The sequence below is a fragment of the Brienomyrus brachyistius genome, unplaced genomic scaffold (genome assembly GCF_023856365.1).
Source record: "Brienomyrus brachyistius isolate T26 unplaced genomic scaffold, BBRACH_0.4 scaffold37, whole genome shotgun sequence".
NCBI lineage: Eukaryota > Metazoa > Chordata > Actinopteri > Osteoglossiformes > Mormyridae > Brienomyrus > Brienomyrus brachyistius.
This window is the reverse complement of record NW_026042312.1, coordinates 2,443,025-2,462,386: the sequence shown is the minus strand read 5'-3', so window position 1 is coordinate 2,462,386 and position 19,362 is coordinate 2,443,025. Positions and strand designations below refer to the sequence as shown.

The 19,362-nt window shown below is 42.6% G+C and overlaps 1 protein-coding gene across 1 annotated transcript in view; it reads right to left on the bottom strand.

Annotated features, from left to right (window-relative positions):
- Nucleotides 1–3,574: 3,574 nt before the first annotated feature.
- The window catches only part of LOC125722174 (uncharacterized), a 37,733-nt gene continuing 21,945 nt past the window's right edge, over nucleotides 3,575–19,362 (bottom strand). The window contains exons 4-13 of the mRNA XM_048998358.1: nucleotides 17,660–17,812; nucleotides 17,072–17,237; nucleotides 16,513–16,613; nucleotides 12,597–12,753; nucleotides 9,109–9,220; nucleotides 7,924–8,119; nucleotides 7,078–7,230; nucleotides 6,694–6,865; nucleotides 6,236–6,336; nucleotides 3,575–4,236 (exon numbers count right to left, since the gene is read on the bottom strand). Of these exons, the coding sequence (XP_048854315.1) occupies nucleotides 4,060–4,236; nucleotides 6,236–6,336; nucleotides 6,694–6,865; nucleotides 7,078–7,230; nucleotides 7,924–8,119; nucleotides 9,109–9,220; nucleotides 12,597–12,753; nucleotides 16,513–16,613; nucleotides 17,072–17,237; nucleotides 17,660–17,812 (1,488 nt within the window). The 3' untranslated portion in view covers nucleotides 3,575–4,059. The remainder of the gene's footprint in view (nucleotides 4,237–6,235; nucleotides 6,337–6,693; nucleotides 6,866–7,077; nucleotides 7,231–7,923; nucleotides 8,120–9,108; nucleotides 9,221–12,596; nucleotides 12,754–16,512; nucleotides 16,614–17,071; nucleotides 17,238–17,659; nucleotides 17,813–19,362) is intronic.

Sequence of the window (19,362 nt, the reverse complement as noted above, 5' to 3'; positions counted from 1 at the left end):
CACCAGTTGGGGCAGCTTCAAATCTCTTCCTGCAAGTGGTTTCTCCCCCCCTTTGTTCCGCTGTCTGCTTCTCCAAGGCCCGAGCTTTCCTCAGGGTCTGCAGAACTTACTGCAGGCAGCTATCTCGAAGCGAGGTCACACAGTATTCAAAACAATCTCTTCTTGCCTAAGGCCTAAGACACACACAGACCCAATATGCCAACCTCCCGGGCTACCAATGTCCAGTTTTAATTCCACAGTTACCTGAAATAAGAAAGAATTTTATATTCATTTCTATCTTCGACATCGGTATGTAGCAAACTCTTCATCATTTATATTCCCATATAATGTTATTTAATATATTTATTTTTCAAGACCTAAAAAACATGACGTTTTATATGAAAAACTAGAAAGGTTAAAAATATGATTACACTTCTGCAGGTCTTCCTTCAGTCTCTGAGCAAGATCATTCGGGTTCATCTAATTCCGGATTTCAAGCATGACATTGAGAGCTTACCTTGTTAATTTGTTTCACGGGATGCGCACCCTGTTCAAGGACGCTTACCTTGTTAATTTGTTTCACGGGATGCTCACCCCGTTCAAGGACGCTTACCTTGTTAAGTTGTTTCACGGGATGCTCACCCCGTTCAAGGACGCTTACCTTGTTAAGTTGTTTCACGGGATGCTCACCCCGTTCAAGGACGCTTACCGTGTTAAGTTGTTTCACGGGATGCTCACCCCGTTCAAGGACGCTTACCTTGTTCATTTATTTCACGGGATGCTCACCCCGTTCAAGGACGCTTACCTTGTTAATTTGTTTCACGGGATGCTCACCCCGTTCAAGGACGCTTACCTTGTTAATTTGTTTCACGGGATGCTCACCCCGTTCAAGGACGCTTACCTTGTTAAGTTGCTTCACGGGATGCTCGCCCTGTTCAAGGATACTTACCTTGTTTTTCTGAGGGGTTTTCCTATGGACAAGAGAAAGTGTTGCGCAATATGTTTCGTAAGCCCCTGATCGGTTCACAGGACACTTGTCTTCAGGAAAGAGGGAAAGCGTTGCTCAAGGACACTTGTGTTATCATTTCTGATTGAAACCGCAAGCAGCAGCACCCAGACAAAACTGGAGAATTAAGAGCGCATTGGCTGAGGGGAGGGGTGAGCCTGGCCAGCTTGACCCCGGCCCACATGCAGCGCCAAAATTAGTATAAAGGAAGGGGGAGATCCCGGTGTTGACCGGAGATCAGCTGTGGGATAGAGTGCGCATCGCCCAGCACTTCTCAGGAATCACGTGTTGGTCTCCTGCCAGGACTGAAAGGGGCTCCCCGGTCCGTGTGTGAAGGTGGGTGATTATAGCATGTCCGATTATAAATAGCTCTGCAACTGCTTATGCCTTTCATTGATTCTTGGGAATAATTATCACTGCTCGTGATAATAATTCTTATATTTCATTGCTTCTTTTCTATATATATATTTATTTTCCTACTGTATCTTTGCATCTTTTCTTATTAGCTATATATATAATAATTCGATATTCATGGCAGTATGGATTATTTTGCATTTGCTTTTGATACGATATCTTGGTATTGCTGTTAAATGCAAGGTTATTTTGTGTTATTTATTAAAGTGTTTTTGAGTGAACCTAAGCGTGCCTGTTTGTTCCTTCGAGATGCTGGAACAATGTAAAACGGTCTTTGCATTTCAGCTGGCAAGAAGCACATTGTGGCTGGACCATATGGAAAGCACAAGTGAGCGATTTCAGTGCTAGAGAGTTAAAATTCAACGTTTTGAAATGTTCAATTTTATTTTTAAGGTTTTTCCTTAGAAAGGTTGTGAGAGTATTGAGGTTAATACTATTAAAGGTATTAGCTAAAATGTTGCCTGAGATGTCTTCAGTACCAATGGTACACACATTTAAAATGGTACAGCACATTTTAATAACATTGAAGCATTCATATTGACTAAATATTTTGTTCATATGAAAATGTGTCTGTGTATGTGTGTATGTGTGTGTGTGTGTGAGAGAGAGAGAGAGAGAGAGAGAGAGAGAGAGAGAGAGAGAGAGAGAGGGTATACCTATCCTTATGGGGACACAATGTCCCCATAACATGATAAATATCTGTTTTTTTCCCTTATGGGGACCAGGAAACTCTATTTTATAAAGATCAGTGACTGCTATGAAAAAACTAAAAATGCAAAAACTCTTGTATTTTGCTTGGTTACTTGTGGTTATGGTTAGGGCAGGGTGGGGGTTAAGGTTGTCACAGTTAGCGTTAGCATTTTTCCCATAGAAGTGAATGAGCGGGCCCCATAAGGACAGGTATACCCTACATGTGCATGCGTGTGTGCGTGTGCGTGCACGAGTGTAACATGCTGGGACACAAAAGCTGGTAGAGTACGTGTAGTACAGGTAAGCTATGTTGTGAAAAAATAGCATCGCTGCTGTAAAGAAAAGTAAAAACTAAAATAAATTTCCTATCCACAGCTGCCACTGGGAAAGAAAAAAAATCCCTACCAACCCATGACTGACAACCAACAGGAACCAAACCTTTTTTTTTTCATTGATACTTCTGCACTTCTAAATGAAGACGACAGTTTTGAATTCCAGCTGCAAAAACACTAGCGCTGTGCTTGTAATCTACTAAACCTAGTAGCTAGAGAAGATGGCATAAATGCAACATCCAGTGAGGCATAGAGGAAATTGTACCATTCTACATTTAGCAAGTGTAATGGTCTGCAGAACAAATGTGGAAGGTCCACTGTTCCCTCCAGCTTCTCCGACCGAATAAGACAAGGTAGAATTCCTTGTTCCTGGCAGTGTAAAGACTACGCAGGATAATCGAAGACAAGGGTGAGGGGGCAGTAGGAGTAATGTGCACCGGCCTAAAGGTCCCAATGTAAGTAAGAAATATGCTATGTGTTTTATTAGTTAATTAAAATGAACGTGTTCAGTTTTTTTTTTTTTGTATAATATTCTGATTTAATTCAATTTAAAGGTAGACTTAAAATTGCGGTGCTGTTTGTTTTGTTTTCATTACAGGTTCAACCCAGCCGACTTGCGTTCCTTACTGAGTATGCTGCTGTAATGAGCCCCGTCGCCCGGGCAACCAACATTCTGCAAGCGGAATCTAATGCCCAAATGGGGTGGCTACTTCCGACAGTTAACCTCCTGACCATCGAACTTGACAGAGTCAGGCTGCAGCTGAAGTACTGCAAGCCTCTTGTTGATGCGCTTCAGACTGGAATTAAGAAGCGTTCTGGGCACATGTTGGGGGATGCTGAGCTGATCGCAGCTTCGATTCTTCTTCAAAAATTCCGAACATAATGGACAAAGGATGATACCACAATCAAAATGGATAAGACAGCATGTGTATACACTGTAAAACCTAACAGTACTTCTTAATAAAAGAAGTTAATATAACAATAATTAATTGTTGGTGGTGTATTTAATTGCCAGTGCTGCCCTTGGATGATTAGCATATGCGGAAAGGTGTTAGGACTGTTGTGATACCCTTTTCGGTGTAGTTCCTGGTACCGCCCACTCCCCTGTAGACCAAAGGTGCAGGATGTATATTTGCATAACATGACACAGTACTGTTTTTGACTTAACAGATTTTTTTTAATTCACCACGATTGTGATGAATAGGGCAAGAGAACAAAAACCACAGAAATGGCTATTGTATGTTAGCCAGTGACTACGCGAGATAGTATAGCCTCTATGGTTTAACTAGAGAAGGCTTGGAGGAAAATGCTGTGAAAATCAACTATTTTGTTTCTCTCTAAGACTGGGCTGTCTAGGAAAAACATCAAGTCCATATGTACTTCTATAATTGAGGAGATTTCTTTGGGGATACACATATATAAAGGATATATCGAATTTATATTGTATAGAATATATCTAAGCATCATTCATACTCAAATGACAAGACAATTATAAATCCAGGTTATGAAAAGGTTTCTGTGTCGGAAAGGTACAGAAAGAGCCTAACGCAGGTTTACAGGAAACAAAGGTGTAGTGTAGAACACAAGGACATGGACAGAGAAAGGCAATGGCACAACCCCTCAATATGATCAATTCATCTACTCTGTGTCGTCCTCCCAGCTGTCAAAGTAATTGTCAGCAAAGTCCAGCATCTGCTTCATGGCCTTGAGGAGCAGGATGTCACAGGTGTCATTCAGCTCACTCTCATCATGGTAATTCTTCACTGGAATCACATTTGATGGTAAGATGCCCAGACACTCGCTAGCTCTGTAGATCTGCAGAGAGACACATACATTCATGTATAATTTCCTGCTGCTGTATCACATGATTTGTGTCAAACAGGGCTGTAATAAGTGACAACTGAAATGGTATAAATCTGCCTTTAGCAGATGCTGCCAAATGAGAATGTACAGTAGAACCTTGGAACTTTAATAACTCTTAACTCAACCAACTCTGATATCAAACGGGTATTTTTTTTCAAGGCAATATGTTGGATCTCAACCTTTCCTACTAGAACTTCTATGGGTCGAGAAGCGTTCAACTGTACAAATTCGGACCTCGAAAGGGTCTATGGTGTTTAATTAGTCTCAAAACTCACGCACATAAAAACCACGCTTGCATATGCACTCGCCAGCAGAAATATCATCTTCACTATACGCTTCACTATACGTATTACACAATACTCACTTGCTCACTCAGTATTTAATTATTACTCTCAAAATATGTGTCACGCCCGGCTCGTACGATCCTCATGTGTGCCACGCCCCCCTGATTACCCACGTGTGCTTCCCTGATTATACCCAGCTGTACCCTGTTGTCTTGTCTATTTCAGTCCCCGTCTTGCCTCAGTTTAGGGTCTGTAATTGATATTAGTTTGGTTGCATGATCCTGTCCCGTCCGTAGCTGCCATTAAATTCCCGTTTACCCCGATTTCACCTCCTGCCTCCTTCCTGCCCGCTTGCCTGCCCATGCGCCTTACTCGCACAACCGGCGAAGCGTGACAGAATGACAGACCCTAGGAAGAAAGCACCTTCCGTGACTGAGGAAGAATACGCCGGTTACGTTGACCAGGTGCTATTCTGGATCGCCCAGCCCGGCATCCGGGAAGATCCCCCGGCGTGGGGTCTCGTCAGCCGGAGCTGGGTCATCCTGGACCAGCTGTCCCTAGAGGAGGACGCGCACCTCGCAGAGGAGGTGCGCGATAACTTCCGGCAGCTGGCCGAGCTCCGGACGGAGCGGTGGGTCGCTCCGAGTGAGCCCGGGACTGTCCTCCCGCCGTCTGCCTTTGTGGACAGCGCGCAGCCTCCCTTCCCGACGAGGACCCGAAAAAGGAAGAAGCACGCGATCATCCCGGCGATCGTTCTGGGGACGTGCGCACTCGCCCCCGCCTCCCTCTCAGCTGGGGAACAGGAGGACTCTCCGGCTGTTCCTGAGGTCACCTGCGCAGCTAAGCTGCCTCCCCGGGCAGCTTCTCCCGTCCGGAGAACACGCTGGGCCGCCGCGCAGCCTGAGTGGCCGCCTCCGCTGCCTGCAGGCCCACCGCCCGAGGTGCTCCCTTCGCCTCTGCCTGCTGCAGCTGCTGCACCCCAGCAGGAGGTCCCGGCTACGCCCGCTGCCCTCGCCACCAAGTTCTTCACCCTCCAGGGACTATGCTGGAGGGTACCACTGTACGACTAAAGTTCTAAAGCTCCTGAGGGCAATTAAATGTCAAAAAACTGTACTACTTGCCGATAGAGTTTTTTAGTGTGATAGTATTCATAACCGGCTTCCACTGAATCAGTATCAGAATGTATTCACTGATAAGACTTCTGCCCACTTATGTAAGTCGCTCTGGCTAAGGGCATCTGCCAAATGCAGTAAATGTAAATCCAAATTTTGGACATAAATTTGTCATCCATCCATCCATAACCCCCAATCCCAGGAAACAGAGGACCTGAGAAAGGAGACACCCAGGCTAGCATCCTGGTTTATGGAGGCGTGAGACCACAGTGCTACCCACAGGGTCATTTTGCTGCCTGACAATATGTTTTAGAAAATAAAATTGAGATAAAGTTTTGTGAGCCATTGGAATATAATAAACCAAAGGTTCAGACCCCCCAGGGCTGTGGGCTCGATCCCTGCCGCTGGTTGCATGTGTGACGTTTGCTTGTTCACCCTGTTTCCTGCTACTGCCCACAAACATTCACCCAGATGAACTATCTCTCACTTGTTCACTGTGTGTGTGTCTGCTGCAAGCTTTTAGTACTGATTCCAGTGTTAGACCCAGAAACTCACCATATCCTTTATGTAGCAGCTGTGATACACCTTCTTCAAGTCCTCTTCCACATGTGAGCACGCTTTGTCCACATGGGTCAGTAGCACCAATAGAGGGACCTCTAAAAACAGCAACAGAAACGTCTCACTAGTGACATATTATATGTTGTCTGCCAAAGGCACGGAAAGCGTTCAGTTTGCCATATTCCAGTCCGGTAAACTGAACTTCTCTGTGTTCATACTGAATATCCAAATACATTATTAAAGTCATTACTTCTCAGGGGTGAACTTACATTTCTACTTTCCCGTATGATTGTTCAGTATTATTCATGGTTCAGGAAAAGCAGGTGTTAAAGCGTATTACAACATGTATATAAATAGTTGCTTGTGAATTGTGACCCCCAGATCCACCCCCTCCCCCACTGACACACACTCCGTCATAGATGCCACCTCCCTCCCTGTTCTCCACACTCACTGACCTGCCGAGTTAGTTCTCTTTCTGATTTCATCAATTTTATTCTTCATTCCTTGGTCCACAATTCCAGTTGTGGAGGCGTCCATCACATACACCACACAGTGGATCCTGTCCTTAAGAGCCAATGTGCTCCATACCTGATAGTTATCAGCTTTCATTGGCTGCACAGGGTTGAACTAAACAAACAAAAAGGTGTGAATGACATACAGACATGCATTGACTGTGAGATCATAGGAAGCTAAAGCGAAAAGCAATGCGAGTCCTTTCATATGACACTTATGTAACAACAGCACATTATTTATGCCAAAAACAATCAGTGAATGAGATTTAATTTCCTGTATTCATATAGCAGTAGTTTTTGAGGTGTGTTTAGATACACAGTTCTTACCTGGTACTTGTCTGGTATGTAGCCCTTCAGGATGCTCTCAATATCTTCAGTTCTCACCCCTCCATCCTCCCTTGCTTCCAGTCCCATGGTGTCACACAGTAGGAATCCCAGAGGCTGTCCGCCTCGGCCCGCTTTCACCTGGTAAGTGCGATACTGGAAGAAGACACATGATGTCATTCACCTTCTACCTGCTTATCCAGTTCAGCAGGCATCTCAAAATGATGTAACTTGGTGGCCACTGGTGAGGAGGTCTTCAGCTCAGGCCACCCACTTTATTTAAACAATACAAGGATAATGGACTTAACAACCAGCATTAAAATGGGGGTGTGGGGAGATTCACTAAGCTTGGTGACACTGCTGATTAGTTTTTTATTTTTCAGGGAGACCAATCACTTGGTCTGCGGATTGGATTTAATAACCATTAAGAATCACATTATGTGCTCAGCTGGTACGATGTGATTTCATATCACGGAAAATACATTTGAGCACCACATGTCCTGTAGGTAATGGCAATAAGAACATGATGAGGGCGGCACAGTGGCTCAGTGGATGGTGCTGCAGCTTCACACTTCTAGGGCTGGAAGCTCAAATCGTGCCTCTGGCTCTGTGTATGTGGAGGTTGCATGTTCTTGCTGTGTTATGTGGGTTTTCCATAGGTTCAAACTAAATATCCTGCCATAGGGTCAATCCCTTCCTAAATCGCAAAGAGGATAACAAACAGCAACTGAAACAGAGTGAAGCTAAAAATAACAGAATATCGTCCTTCCTTTCAAGCAAGAACATCATATAAAGACATCTGGATACACGAATGTTATACCAGGAACTGAAGTTAGACAATCACATTACCTTCAAGGTCAGGCTGGTTTTCATTTCTCCTACTGCAGCTTGGCTTGTAATGTTGCCACGGAAGATAGAGTTGATGGAGTTGAAGAAGCTTGATTTTCCAGCTGTAATCTGACCAATTAGAAGAATCCGAGCCTGAGGCACTGAATCGATAGTGGGCTTGTAATCTTGCAGGTATTGCTTGAGATCAGTTCGTGTGCTAAAAGAACAGACATTGGAATTGGAAATAGGGATTAGCCAGAATTCATAAGGAATATAAACGATCCCATAATAGCATATTACTATGGCTTCCTTTACATCTCATTAGTCATCTGCAACTGAAACCACTTAATGAAGTGTCATGCATGCTTATTAGAAAGTGTTTGTTTATTTTTTATTTACAGGTGCTAACCAAAGCTATGCAAGGGTCTTGTTCAAGGACCCAATGGTGACATCACTCTGCGGAACATAAAATCAGAATCTTCAGAATCTTTATTCCATCCATCCATCCATCCTCCAAACTGCTTATCCTATTGGGTCGCGGGGGGTCCGGAGCCTATCCCGGAAACAATGGGCATGAGGCAGGGAACAACCCAGGATGGGGGGCCAGCCCATCGCAGGGCACACTCACACACCATTCACCCACACATGCACACCTACGGGCAATTTAGTAACTCCAATTAGCCTCAGCATGTCTTTGGACTGTGGGGGGAAACTGGAGTACCCAGAGGAAACCTCACGACATGGGGAGAACATGCAAACTCCACACACATGTGACCCAGGCGGAGACTCGAACCCGGGTCCCAGAGGTGTGAGGCAACAGTGCTAACCACTGCACCACCATGCCACCCCCTCAAAATCTTTATTGCAACATAAAATAAAACTTGCTTTGGCACAGCTTGTTACAATTGGAGGAGCCCATTACAATAGACCATTAACAATTAGGGCATAAGCAGACAGATTAAATGTGAGGCAAAAGATACCCAGCAGAGATACATAAATGCAGTGTAGGTGATAAATGCAGTTACCAGCTGGTGAGCTAACCTGCAGGGCTGCACACTGCCCAGTGTTTATATGTGTGTTTGTGTGGGAGGGGAAGGTTATAGAACTCATGCATATTTTAAATATATATCCATAAAATTATGTGATGCTAGTAAAAAATAAACAAAACAATTTGTTGATTATGTTGGATAAAAACGGGCTTCATACCTGTGGTCCCACACAACATCCCTCCAGGCTTTACCAAGGAGCTCTGGTTTGTTCTCCTCTGTCACTGGGGTACTGCTCCCACTTCCCATTTTCCCAACACCAGCTTTCTGACCTGTTCATGGAAAGCATTGTGTTTTCATTATCGGTCCACCAGTCCCTGGAGAAACTGGGGTTAAGGGCCTTGTTCACAGGATCTGAACCAGCAACCTGCTGACTACGGACACAGAGCCCTAACCGACTGAGCCACACACTGACCCATTACCCTTTTGCATGAACCTTTGTAACAATATACTTTATACATTTTCAATATGCCTTATGCTACAGCTGGCTTTGGAGTAAAATGTTTCTTACATGGATTTTTACAGTGCTTGAAGTAGGGAAAATCGGGTGCCGGTACTCCCCTTGTTATCTTTTACCGTTACTAGCAAATCAAACATGGTAGAAATGTTGCCGGTTCTCTGAAAAGAGAGACAAAGAGGTGCTGGTACAGCCTCTCTCTGAACAGCCCACTTCAAGCACCGAATTTGTACTTATACCTATTATACCTGGTACATTCAGGGCTTGTCCTCACCCATGTGGCGACCTGGGCAGGAATTACTGGCAGTGCCCCCCCTCCCCAATGCAAACTCCAAAATAAATGTAGAAACAATAAGAGTGAAGAAATAAAGATGCTGGTGACTAACAGTGCCTAAACCAATCTACAACATTAAATAATCGCCGTTTTTATTCTGAAGGGAAATTTTAATGTCAGATTGAACAATAAATTAACTGAAATATATAAATATATATAAATACAGAACATTTAACAAACACAACACTATGCATCCATCTGCTTTTAAGTGTATCCATGCAATGCCAGATGCGTCATTAAATTTGATGCCCCCCCACGTAATTGCTTTTAAACACATCCCAGTGTCGGAATCCTTTCCAATGAAATACAGTCACACTTTACACTGTTCAGCTTTTGGCTTGAGGTAGCTACCGGCTAACGGTAGCATCTGCTGACATCAGAGCAAGTGAAACATGAACCAGAGATGGAACGTAAGGTGCAGTGATGCTTCTGCTGTCTGAGCAAAAGTGGGCAAATATTTCAATCAACACTTCAGGCATTTAAGTGACACCAACATAAGGCAACAAAATCTGCACTTCAATACAGTCCGGTACAAACTGATCGGTACCCATCCCTATTGTTCATTGTTTAATATTGATTAAATTTGTCTGCCTAATGCAATAAGTGATTTGTAACATTTTCATATTATACGAGTAGTGCTGCACGATGAATGGTTTTTGAATCGCAATGTTGATTCATATCATTATGCTACTTCATTATAGGGCTGAATCGCAATGTTGATTCCTGGATCCCAATGCGATCTCATTCTTACAGGACAACAATTCTGCCACTCTCTTCTCAAAATCATGGACAATTCATACTCCTATAAAATCTGATATTAACATGACACAGATTCTGCTGCATTTGCATTAGCAGGGTATTCACTGCACCAAACCAAGTGCTCCCTTTTGCAGGGCCTGAAGAAATCATTTGTCCTCCACTACATATAATGTCTGGTCCTTCAATCCAATCATTTCATTTCATGTATTTCAAGTGTTGTGTCTTTAACTTTGAAAACTGATACAATTTAAACTTCAACGGACTGACATATTGGACTAATGCTGATTTCTTGATTTTTATCAAATATTAGTCAATATTTACAACATATTTTGTACAATGGTAATAAAATGCATCAAAGATCAAATGATCCTGTGTGATCCTGTTTACAGTCATCTCACCCATCTTTTTGTAGTCAATAAGTACCACTGCCTTAATTTTTGGGGCAGTTTGTCTCAAAATTTGATCAGGTTCAGATATTCCCCCTTACAACATGTCTGCAAAGGTTTAAAAGAATCTAGGAATTACTTTTATCTGTTATCATACTACCGAGATCAAATGTCAAGTACTACACCTGTTTTTTTTTTTTTTTTGCTTTCATTATGCTGTTTGAAAAAGATCCATAAAATACTTTTAGAGTTATTGTGTTCACAAGACTGAGTATCTTCTATAGCTGTCATTTCCTTCCTTTGCTACCACACGGTGCTGCTGCTTCATTTTTGAGACAATTTATCTGAAAATAAAACCAGGCATAGATCTTCATTTAAATAATGTTTTTGTTACACATTAATAAAACTCATCCAACACTTTTTTTTTTTTTACAAAATCAAATGTAGTCTGCTTTCACCCTTCGTTTTGCTGCCACTAAGCTGCATTGCTTAAATTTTGGGGTGATCTGTGTCAAAATTTAATCAGTGCCAGTTGGCACCCATATAAAGTTTGAACAACACCCAGCAAATTGTTTTTTAGTTATCATCTTAAGGGGATCAAATGTCAAAACTCCATTTTTTCTTAACAAATGAACCCTAATGAGGGGCCCAAGGTAAAATCTTGTCAGATGTTAGAGGTATCCCCTAGATGTAGCATATTAAATAAACTCCTCATCCGTGATAAATATAATTGAATTTGACCAGCATATATTTTAAGTCTGAGACAGACAGTGACCAATGCTGGATTCATCAGGTCATTTTATTAGCATAGCATCTAATCTAGTGCTGGGTTAAAATGTGTATTTGAATGTGTAATTATACAGCTCTGGAAAAAATTAAGAAATCATTCTATAATTTTAAATCCTGATTTATTCCTGGGTTTACTGCTGGAGGCTAAACTACAAGGCAGGCTGCTTCCAGGCTCAAAGTTTCTAAGACAGCAACAAACAAGAATAAGGTGAAGCAGGAGGCAATAACCAAAAACTAGACAGTCAAAAGGTAGAAGCAACTTTCTAACGCCAGAGATGACCGTCAATTTATCCGACAGTGTCTCATAAATCGGAGGATGACCTCAAGTGACCTTAAAAATAATGGGAAAAACATTACGTGTAGGTGTGAAGTGCACTGCTAGGGTTAGGATCATATCAGGCTCCTAGAAGCAGGACTGAAGACCCATAAAGCAAGGAAGAAGCTCTTCATTAATGAGAAGCAGGGAAAAACCAGGCTGGAGTTTGCAAAAAAATATGTATATTTTACACAGGCATGTACCCATAAATTGAGAAATGAGTGAAACAGAAAATTTTGCTGTGGTCTCAATTTTTTCTAGGGCTGTGTATGTATATATATATACAAATATACTGGAAAAATTGAGACCATAGCAAAATTTTCTGTTTCAATCATTTCTCAATTATATAATAATAATAATTATTATTATTATTATTATTATTATCACCATATATATATATATATTTAAGCATCATTCATACTCAAGTGAAAAGACAATTATAAATCCAGGCTATGAAAAGGTTTGAGTGTCAGGAAAGGTACAAAAACAGCCTAATGCAGGTTTATAGGGACCTAACCTGTGGCGTAAAACATAGGAACATGGACAGATTGAGGCAACGGCACAACCTCTCAATATGATCAATTTATCTACTTTGTGTTTTCCTCACAGTTGTCAAAGTAATTGTCAGCAAAGTCCAGCATCTGCTTCATGGCCTTGAGGAGCAGGATGTCACAGGTGTCATTCAGCTCACTCTCATCAAAGTAATTCTTCACTGGAATCACATTTGATGGTCGGATGCCCAGACACCCGCTAGCTCTGTAGATCTGCAGAGAGACACATACATTCATGTATATTTTCCAGCTGCTGTATCACAAGACTTGTGTCAAACAGGGTGACCAACTAATGGTATAAATCTGCCTTTAGCAGATGCTGCCAAATGTGAATGTACAGTAGAACCTCGGAACTCGAATAACTCTGATATCAAACGTGTATTTTTTTTCAATGCAATGTCTTGGATCTCAGCCTTTCCTACTAGAACTTCTATGGGTCGAGAAGCATTCAACTGTACAAATTCGGACCTTGAAAGGGTCTATGGCATTTAATTGGTCTCAAAACACACGCACATAAAAACCACTCGTGCATATGCTCTCGCCAGCAGAAATATCATCTTCACTATACGCTTGACTCTACACAATACTCACTTGCTCAATCAGTATTAAATTATTACTCTCAAAATATGAGGCATGCGTGTATGCGCTCGTGAGCAGAAAATCCATCCTATCTACGCGCTCGCTGCACCCTCTTGTGGAAGCCCTTTAGGGCCAAAACGTCTTAAACTTTTTGCATAGAGACGGAATTATCTCACAGCTAATGTGGAATTAAAATTGGACATCGGTAGGCCCGGGAGGTTAGCATATTGGGTCTGTGTGTGTCTTAGGCCTTAGGCAAGAAGAGATTGTTTTGAATACTGTGTGACCTCGCTTCGAGATAGCTGCCTGCAGTAAGTTCCGCAGACCCTGAGGAAAGCTCGGGCCTTGGAGAAGCAGACAGCGGAACAAAGGGGGGAGAAACCACTTGCAGGAAGAGATTCGAAGCTGCCCCAACTGGTGCACAGCGAGTTATAGCTTCATAGAATAGTTGTGGCAGACAATATATAACAAGCTATGCGGTAGTGCAAATGTATAAGTAATCATGTTAATCATACTAATCATATGTTAACCATGTATTGGCAGTGATTCAATGACAATATGTCAATACGTTAATCATTAATCAAAGGACAACCAAGTATTTACAGTGATTCAATGTCATGTAATCAATATCTATATTCATATCTCCAGTAGGAGCCTAGCAGTCAAGACATGTTATGGTAAACTGAGCAGAATGGGTGGACTTTACCTTGCCACCAAGGTGAACCAATTCGAGAACTGTGTTTGTTATACGTTTGAGCTCGTTTCATTGGTGTTTTGTGACCAATCAGGATTTAGACACCCTTACTGTGGAGTGGGAGTTATGGTTTATCAACTGGTTGCTCGGGGAGCTCCAGAGGATTTGGTACCGAATGCCAAAGTGTGATGAGAGTGCTTTGCTGGAATGCTGAAATAAAAGAGATTTCCTTTACCTCATCAAACTGAGATGTCCGAAGTGTTATATTTAAAATTTTTCTACCACACTACAGACGTTATATTTTTATCTCTAAAGACAGACATATAACTTCACATACAGACGGCATTTTGCAACATGTCTTGATGTCAACAAACTGATCTTTCAGTTTAGCACCATTAACTTCTAACCACAAACACCATAACAAAATCAAATTCTTCACCCTTTGGTTATTATTCTCTGTGACTTTCCTTATGTGCAATGAAACAGACCAGGGTGACAAAATAAGTATAATATACAATGTTGTCATGGAAATAAAATCAATACTTAGGTTTAATCAATTAGCCTATGATTATGGTTTAAAAGAAAATTGCGAAGAGCCATTTTCCTTTGAGTCCCAATGATTTTGATTTCATACATCATAAATAAAACCACATATTGTTGATAGTGATGTATTTGTGATTTTTTTTCTACAGATCATCTGCAGTATATGGAGTCCCTAAGATGTCAGGCTGAAAAAATATATTTTTAGTTGTTTTGTGTTTCCTCTCAATAGTTTTTCGTTCCATCACAATACTTTTCCGCTACTAATGATAACTGTACTCTGTCCATTTAAAGTACAAAAGATAGAATTAATGGATTAATAAGTATAAATCAAAATAGTACAGACCTGTCCAGTTAAGTGTACTTTACTGTTTACAGTAACTGGCGGTCATTGGACACAATGCAATTATTATCATTATTATTATTATTTATTATCACCATTATCATTATTATTGTTATAAATAATAATAATAATAATAATAAATATGCATGTAACATCATATTAAAGTTGCATGGTGTACATTGTCCCCCATAGTTTAATGCTTAAAGCACACAGGACATGTCTGTATTACATTACAGCAAATCACAGCGGGCAAGTGCAGTGGGATCACAAATCTATTGTGTGGCAACACTGAAGTATTGTGAGACAATGCAAAATTACTTAGGAAATGTTTTCCCACCCTGACCTCTTAGGGGGAATTCAGTGGTACGAACTGTACAGAAATCCACAAATAAACAGGATGGAAGCCACAAATGTAACGATCTACAAATAGGCAAAACTCAATAGTTTTGCGTTCCCTCACAATACTTTTCCGCTACTAATAATAACTGTACTCTGTCCATTTAAAGTACAAAAGATAGAATTAAAGGATTAATAAGTATAAACCAAAATAATACCAGTTAAGTGTACTTTACTGTTTACAGTAACTGGCGGTGATTGAACAAAGTGCAATTATTATTATTATTATTATTATTATTATTATTATTATTATTAGGGGCGGCATGGTGGTGCAGTGGTCAGCACTGTTTCCTCACACCTCTGGGACCCGGGTTTGAGTCTCCGCCTGGGTCACATGTGTGTGGAGTTTGCATGTTCTCCCCATGTCGTCGTGGGGTTTCCTCCGGGTACTCCGGTTTCCCCCCACAGTCCAAAGACATGCTGAGGCTAAATCGAGTTACTAAATAGGCCATAGGAGTGCGTGTGTGAGTGCATGGTGTGTGAGTGTGCCCTGTGATGGACTGGCCCCCCATCCTGGGTTGTTCCCTGCCTCGTGCCCATTGCTTCTGGGATAGGCTCCGGACCCCCCGCGACCCAGTAGGATAAGCGGTTTGGAAAATGGATGGATGGATGTGTGGTTTTTCATGTCTGTATGACTTTATCAGTTGTTGAATGATTGTATCATTAGTTCGCTGGGTTGATAGGTTTAAATAGGTAAACATGGAGGCTCTGCAACGGATTAAACTCATTTACATCATTTCTTATGGGGAAATTTGACTTGGAACTCAACCAAATCCTGTCGACCAGCCTTCTGGAATGAAGTAAGTTTGTGTTCCAAGGTACCACTGTACAACTAAAGTTCTAAAGCTCCTGAGGGCAATTAAATGTCAAAGAATTGTACTACTTGCCAATAGAGTTTTTTAGTGTGATAGTATTCATAACCGGCTTCTACTGAATAAGTATCAGAATGTAATCACTGATAAGACTTCTACCCACTTATGTAAGTCGCTCTGGCTAAGGGCATCTGGCAAATGCAGTAAATGTAAATCCAAAATTTGTCATCCATCCATCCATAACCCCCAATCCCAGGAAACAGAGGACCTGAGGAAGGAGACACCCAGGCCAGCATCCTGGTTTATGGAGACGTGAGGCCACAGTGCTGCCCACAGGGTCATTTTGCTGCCTGACAATATGTTTTAGAAAATAAAATTGAGATAAAGGTTTGTGAGCCATTGGAATATAATAAACCAAAGGTTCAGACCCCCCAGGGCTGTGGGCTCGATCCCTGCCGCTGGTTGCATGTGTGACGTTTGCTTGTTCACCCTGTTTCCTCCTACAGCCGACATTCACCCAGATGAACTGCTATCTCTCAGTTGTTCACTGTGTGTGTGTCTGCTGCAAGCTTTTAGTACTGATTCCAGTGTTAGACCCTGAAACTCACCATATCCTTTATGTAGCAGCTGTGATACACCTTCTTCAAGTCCTCTTCCACATGTGGGCACGCTCTGTCCACATGGGTCAGTAGCACCATTAGAGGCACATCTAAAACATCAACAGAAACGTCTCACTAGTGACATATTATATGTTCTATGGAATAAGCCATCATAGCAATCAGCACACTGATGTCTGTCTTACTCAGAAGCACCTGCCAGCATCACTCTGCCTTTCCTCAATCCACATGTGTTCAGCTCAGCTCATGTTCATACCCTAATCTTCAGTCCCAACCCTTTAAAAGTGGGCCCTATGTGACAGAAAGCCCTCCAGCTTCTCACAGATGGAGCGGCTCTGTGTGGAGGAGCATCCAGGAGCTCCTTCAGTTACAGCATGAATACTGTTCCTGCCAAAGCCCCGGAAAACTTGGTTTGCCATTTTCCATTCCAGAAAGCTGCTCTTGTTCTTACTTTGTCAGGTTCCTGTGTGATTATTCTGTGTTATTCATGTACCCCTGCCCAACAACACACACTCAATAACAGATGCCACATTCCTCCCCACTCACTAACCTTGAAAACTAGTTTTCTTTCGGATTTCATCAACTTTCATCTTCATTTCTGTAGCCATGATTCCTAATGATGAGCTGTCTATCACATACACCACACAGTGGATTCTGTCCTTAATTTGTAACTCTGTCTGACCAGCACCAGGTTGCCATGGTGATGCAGTGTTGAACTAAACAGACAAAACATTGTTAAAGACACATACAGACATGCACTGACTTTGAGATCATGAGAAACTCAAGTAAAATGTTGTGTATCTCATATGACATCTGTGTAATTCCTTATTTATGTGAGAACAAATCAATGGATAAGATTTAATTTAGTCAGAAGAGGATGTAGGGAGAAGACAACCAGTATCTGTAAACATGTGACTGTTATAAGCCATTAATGGGATCAGACATGCATGCATTCATATGGTTGTTATTGAGGCCTGGTTAGATACACAGCTCTTACCCACTACCCTTTTTTTATGCAGCCCTTCAGGATGCTCACAATATCTTCAATATTCACCCCTTCATTTGCTTTTTTGAGATTTAGTTTCCTGTATTCATATAGCAGTTGTTTTTGAGACATGGTTAGATACACAGCTCTTACCTGGTAATCGTCCGGTATGTAGCCATTCAGGATCCTCTCAATATCTTCAATTTTCACCCCTCCCTCCTTAGTTGCCTCCAATCCCATGGTGTCACACAGGAGGAATCCCAGAGGCTGTCCTTCTCGACCTGCCTTCACCTCGTAAGTGCGATACTGGAAGAAGACACATGATGTCATTCATCTTCTTGGTGCTAATACACTTCAGCAGGCATCTCAAGCTCAAATAACATGGGGGCACTGATGTGGAGGTCTTCAGCTCAGGCAGCCCACTCAAATTTGCTTAAGAAAAACACCAAATGCATATAATCTACTAAATAGGCAGCATTAAGATGGTCATGTGTTGTTCTGTGGGCCAGATTTAATGCTGATTAAAAATCCTGTTAGACCCCTAAAGTACATGTTATTGGAAGGATGGATGTGAGAAATGTCATTTATGTCTACGCAGGGTCACAGAAGTCCGGAGCATATCCCACAAAGCAGGGAATAACCCAGGATGGGGAGTGACACACACCATTCCCACACACATTCACACCTATGGACAATTTAAAAACTCCACTTCACTCTACAATGTGTTTGGGTGATGGGGAGGGAAGCCAGAGAACCCAGAGGAATGATGGGTAATGGCAATAAGCACATGAGGGTAGGACAGTGACTTGGTGGGTGATGGGGAGGGAAGCCAGAGAACCCAGAGGAATGATGGGTAATGGCAATAAGCACATGAGGGTAGGACAGTGACTTGGTGGGTGATGGGGAGGGAAGCCAGAGAACCCAGAGGAATGATGGGTAATGGCAATAAGCACATGAGGGTAGGACAGTGACTTGGTGGGTGATGGGGAGGGAAGCCAGAGAACCCAGAGGAATGATGGGTAATGGCAATAAGCGCATGAGGGTAGGACAGTGACTTGGTGGGTGATGGGGAGGGAAGCCAGAGAACCCAGAGGAATGATGGGTAATGGCAATAAGCACATGAGGGTAGGACAGTGACTTGGTGGGTGATGGGGAGGGAAGCCAGAGAACCCAGAGGAATGATGGGTAATGGCAATAAGCGCATGAGGGTAGGACAGTGACTTGGTGGGTGATGGGGAGGGAAGCCAGAGAACCCAGAGGAATGATGGGTAATGGCAATAAGCACATGAGGGTAGGACAGTGACTTGGTGGGTGATGGGGAGGGAAGCCAGAGAACCCAGAGGAATGATGGGTAATGGCAATAAGCACATGAGGGCAGGACAGTGACTTGGTGGGTGATGGGGAGGGAAGCCAGAGAACCCAGAGGAATGATGGGTAATGGCAATAAGCACATGAGGGTAGGACAGTGACTTGGTGGGTGATGGGGAGGGAAGCCAGAGAACCCAGAGGAATGATGGGTAATGGCAATAAGCACATGAGGGTAGGACAGTGACTTGGTGGGTGATGGGGAGGGAAGCCAGAGAACCCAGAGGAATGATGGGTAATGGCAATAAGCGCATGAGGGTAGGACAGTGACTTGGTGGGTGATGGGGAGGGAAGCCAGAGAACCCAGAGGAATGATGGGTAATGGCAATAAGCACATGAGGGTAGGACAGTGACTTGGTGGGTGATGGGGAGGGAAGCCAGAGAACCCAGAGGAATGATGGGTAATGGCAATAAGCACATGAGGGTAGGACAGTGACTTGGTGGGTGATGGGGAGGGAAGCCAGAGAACCCAGAGGAATGATGGGTAATGG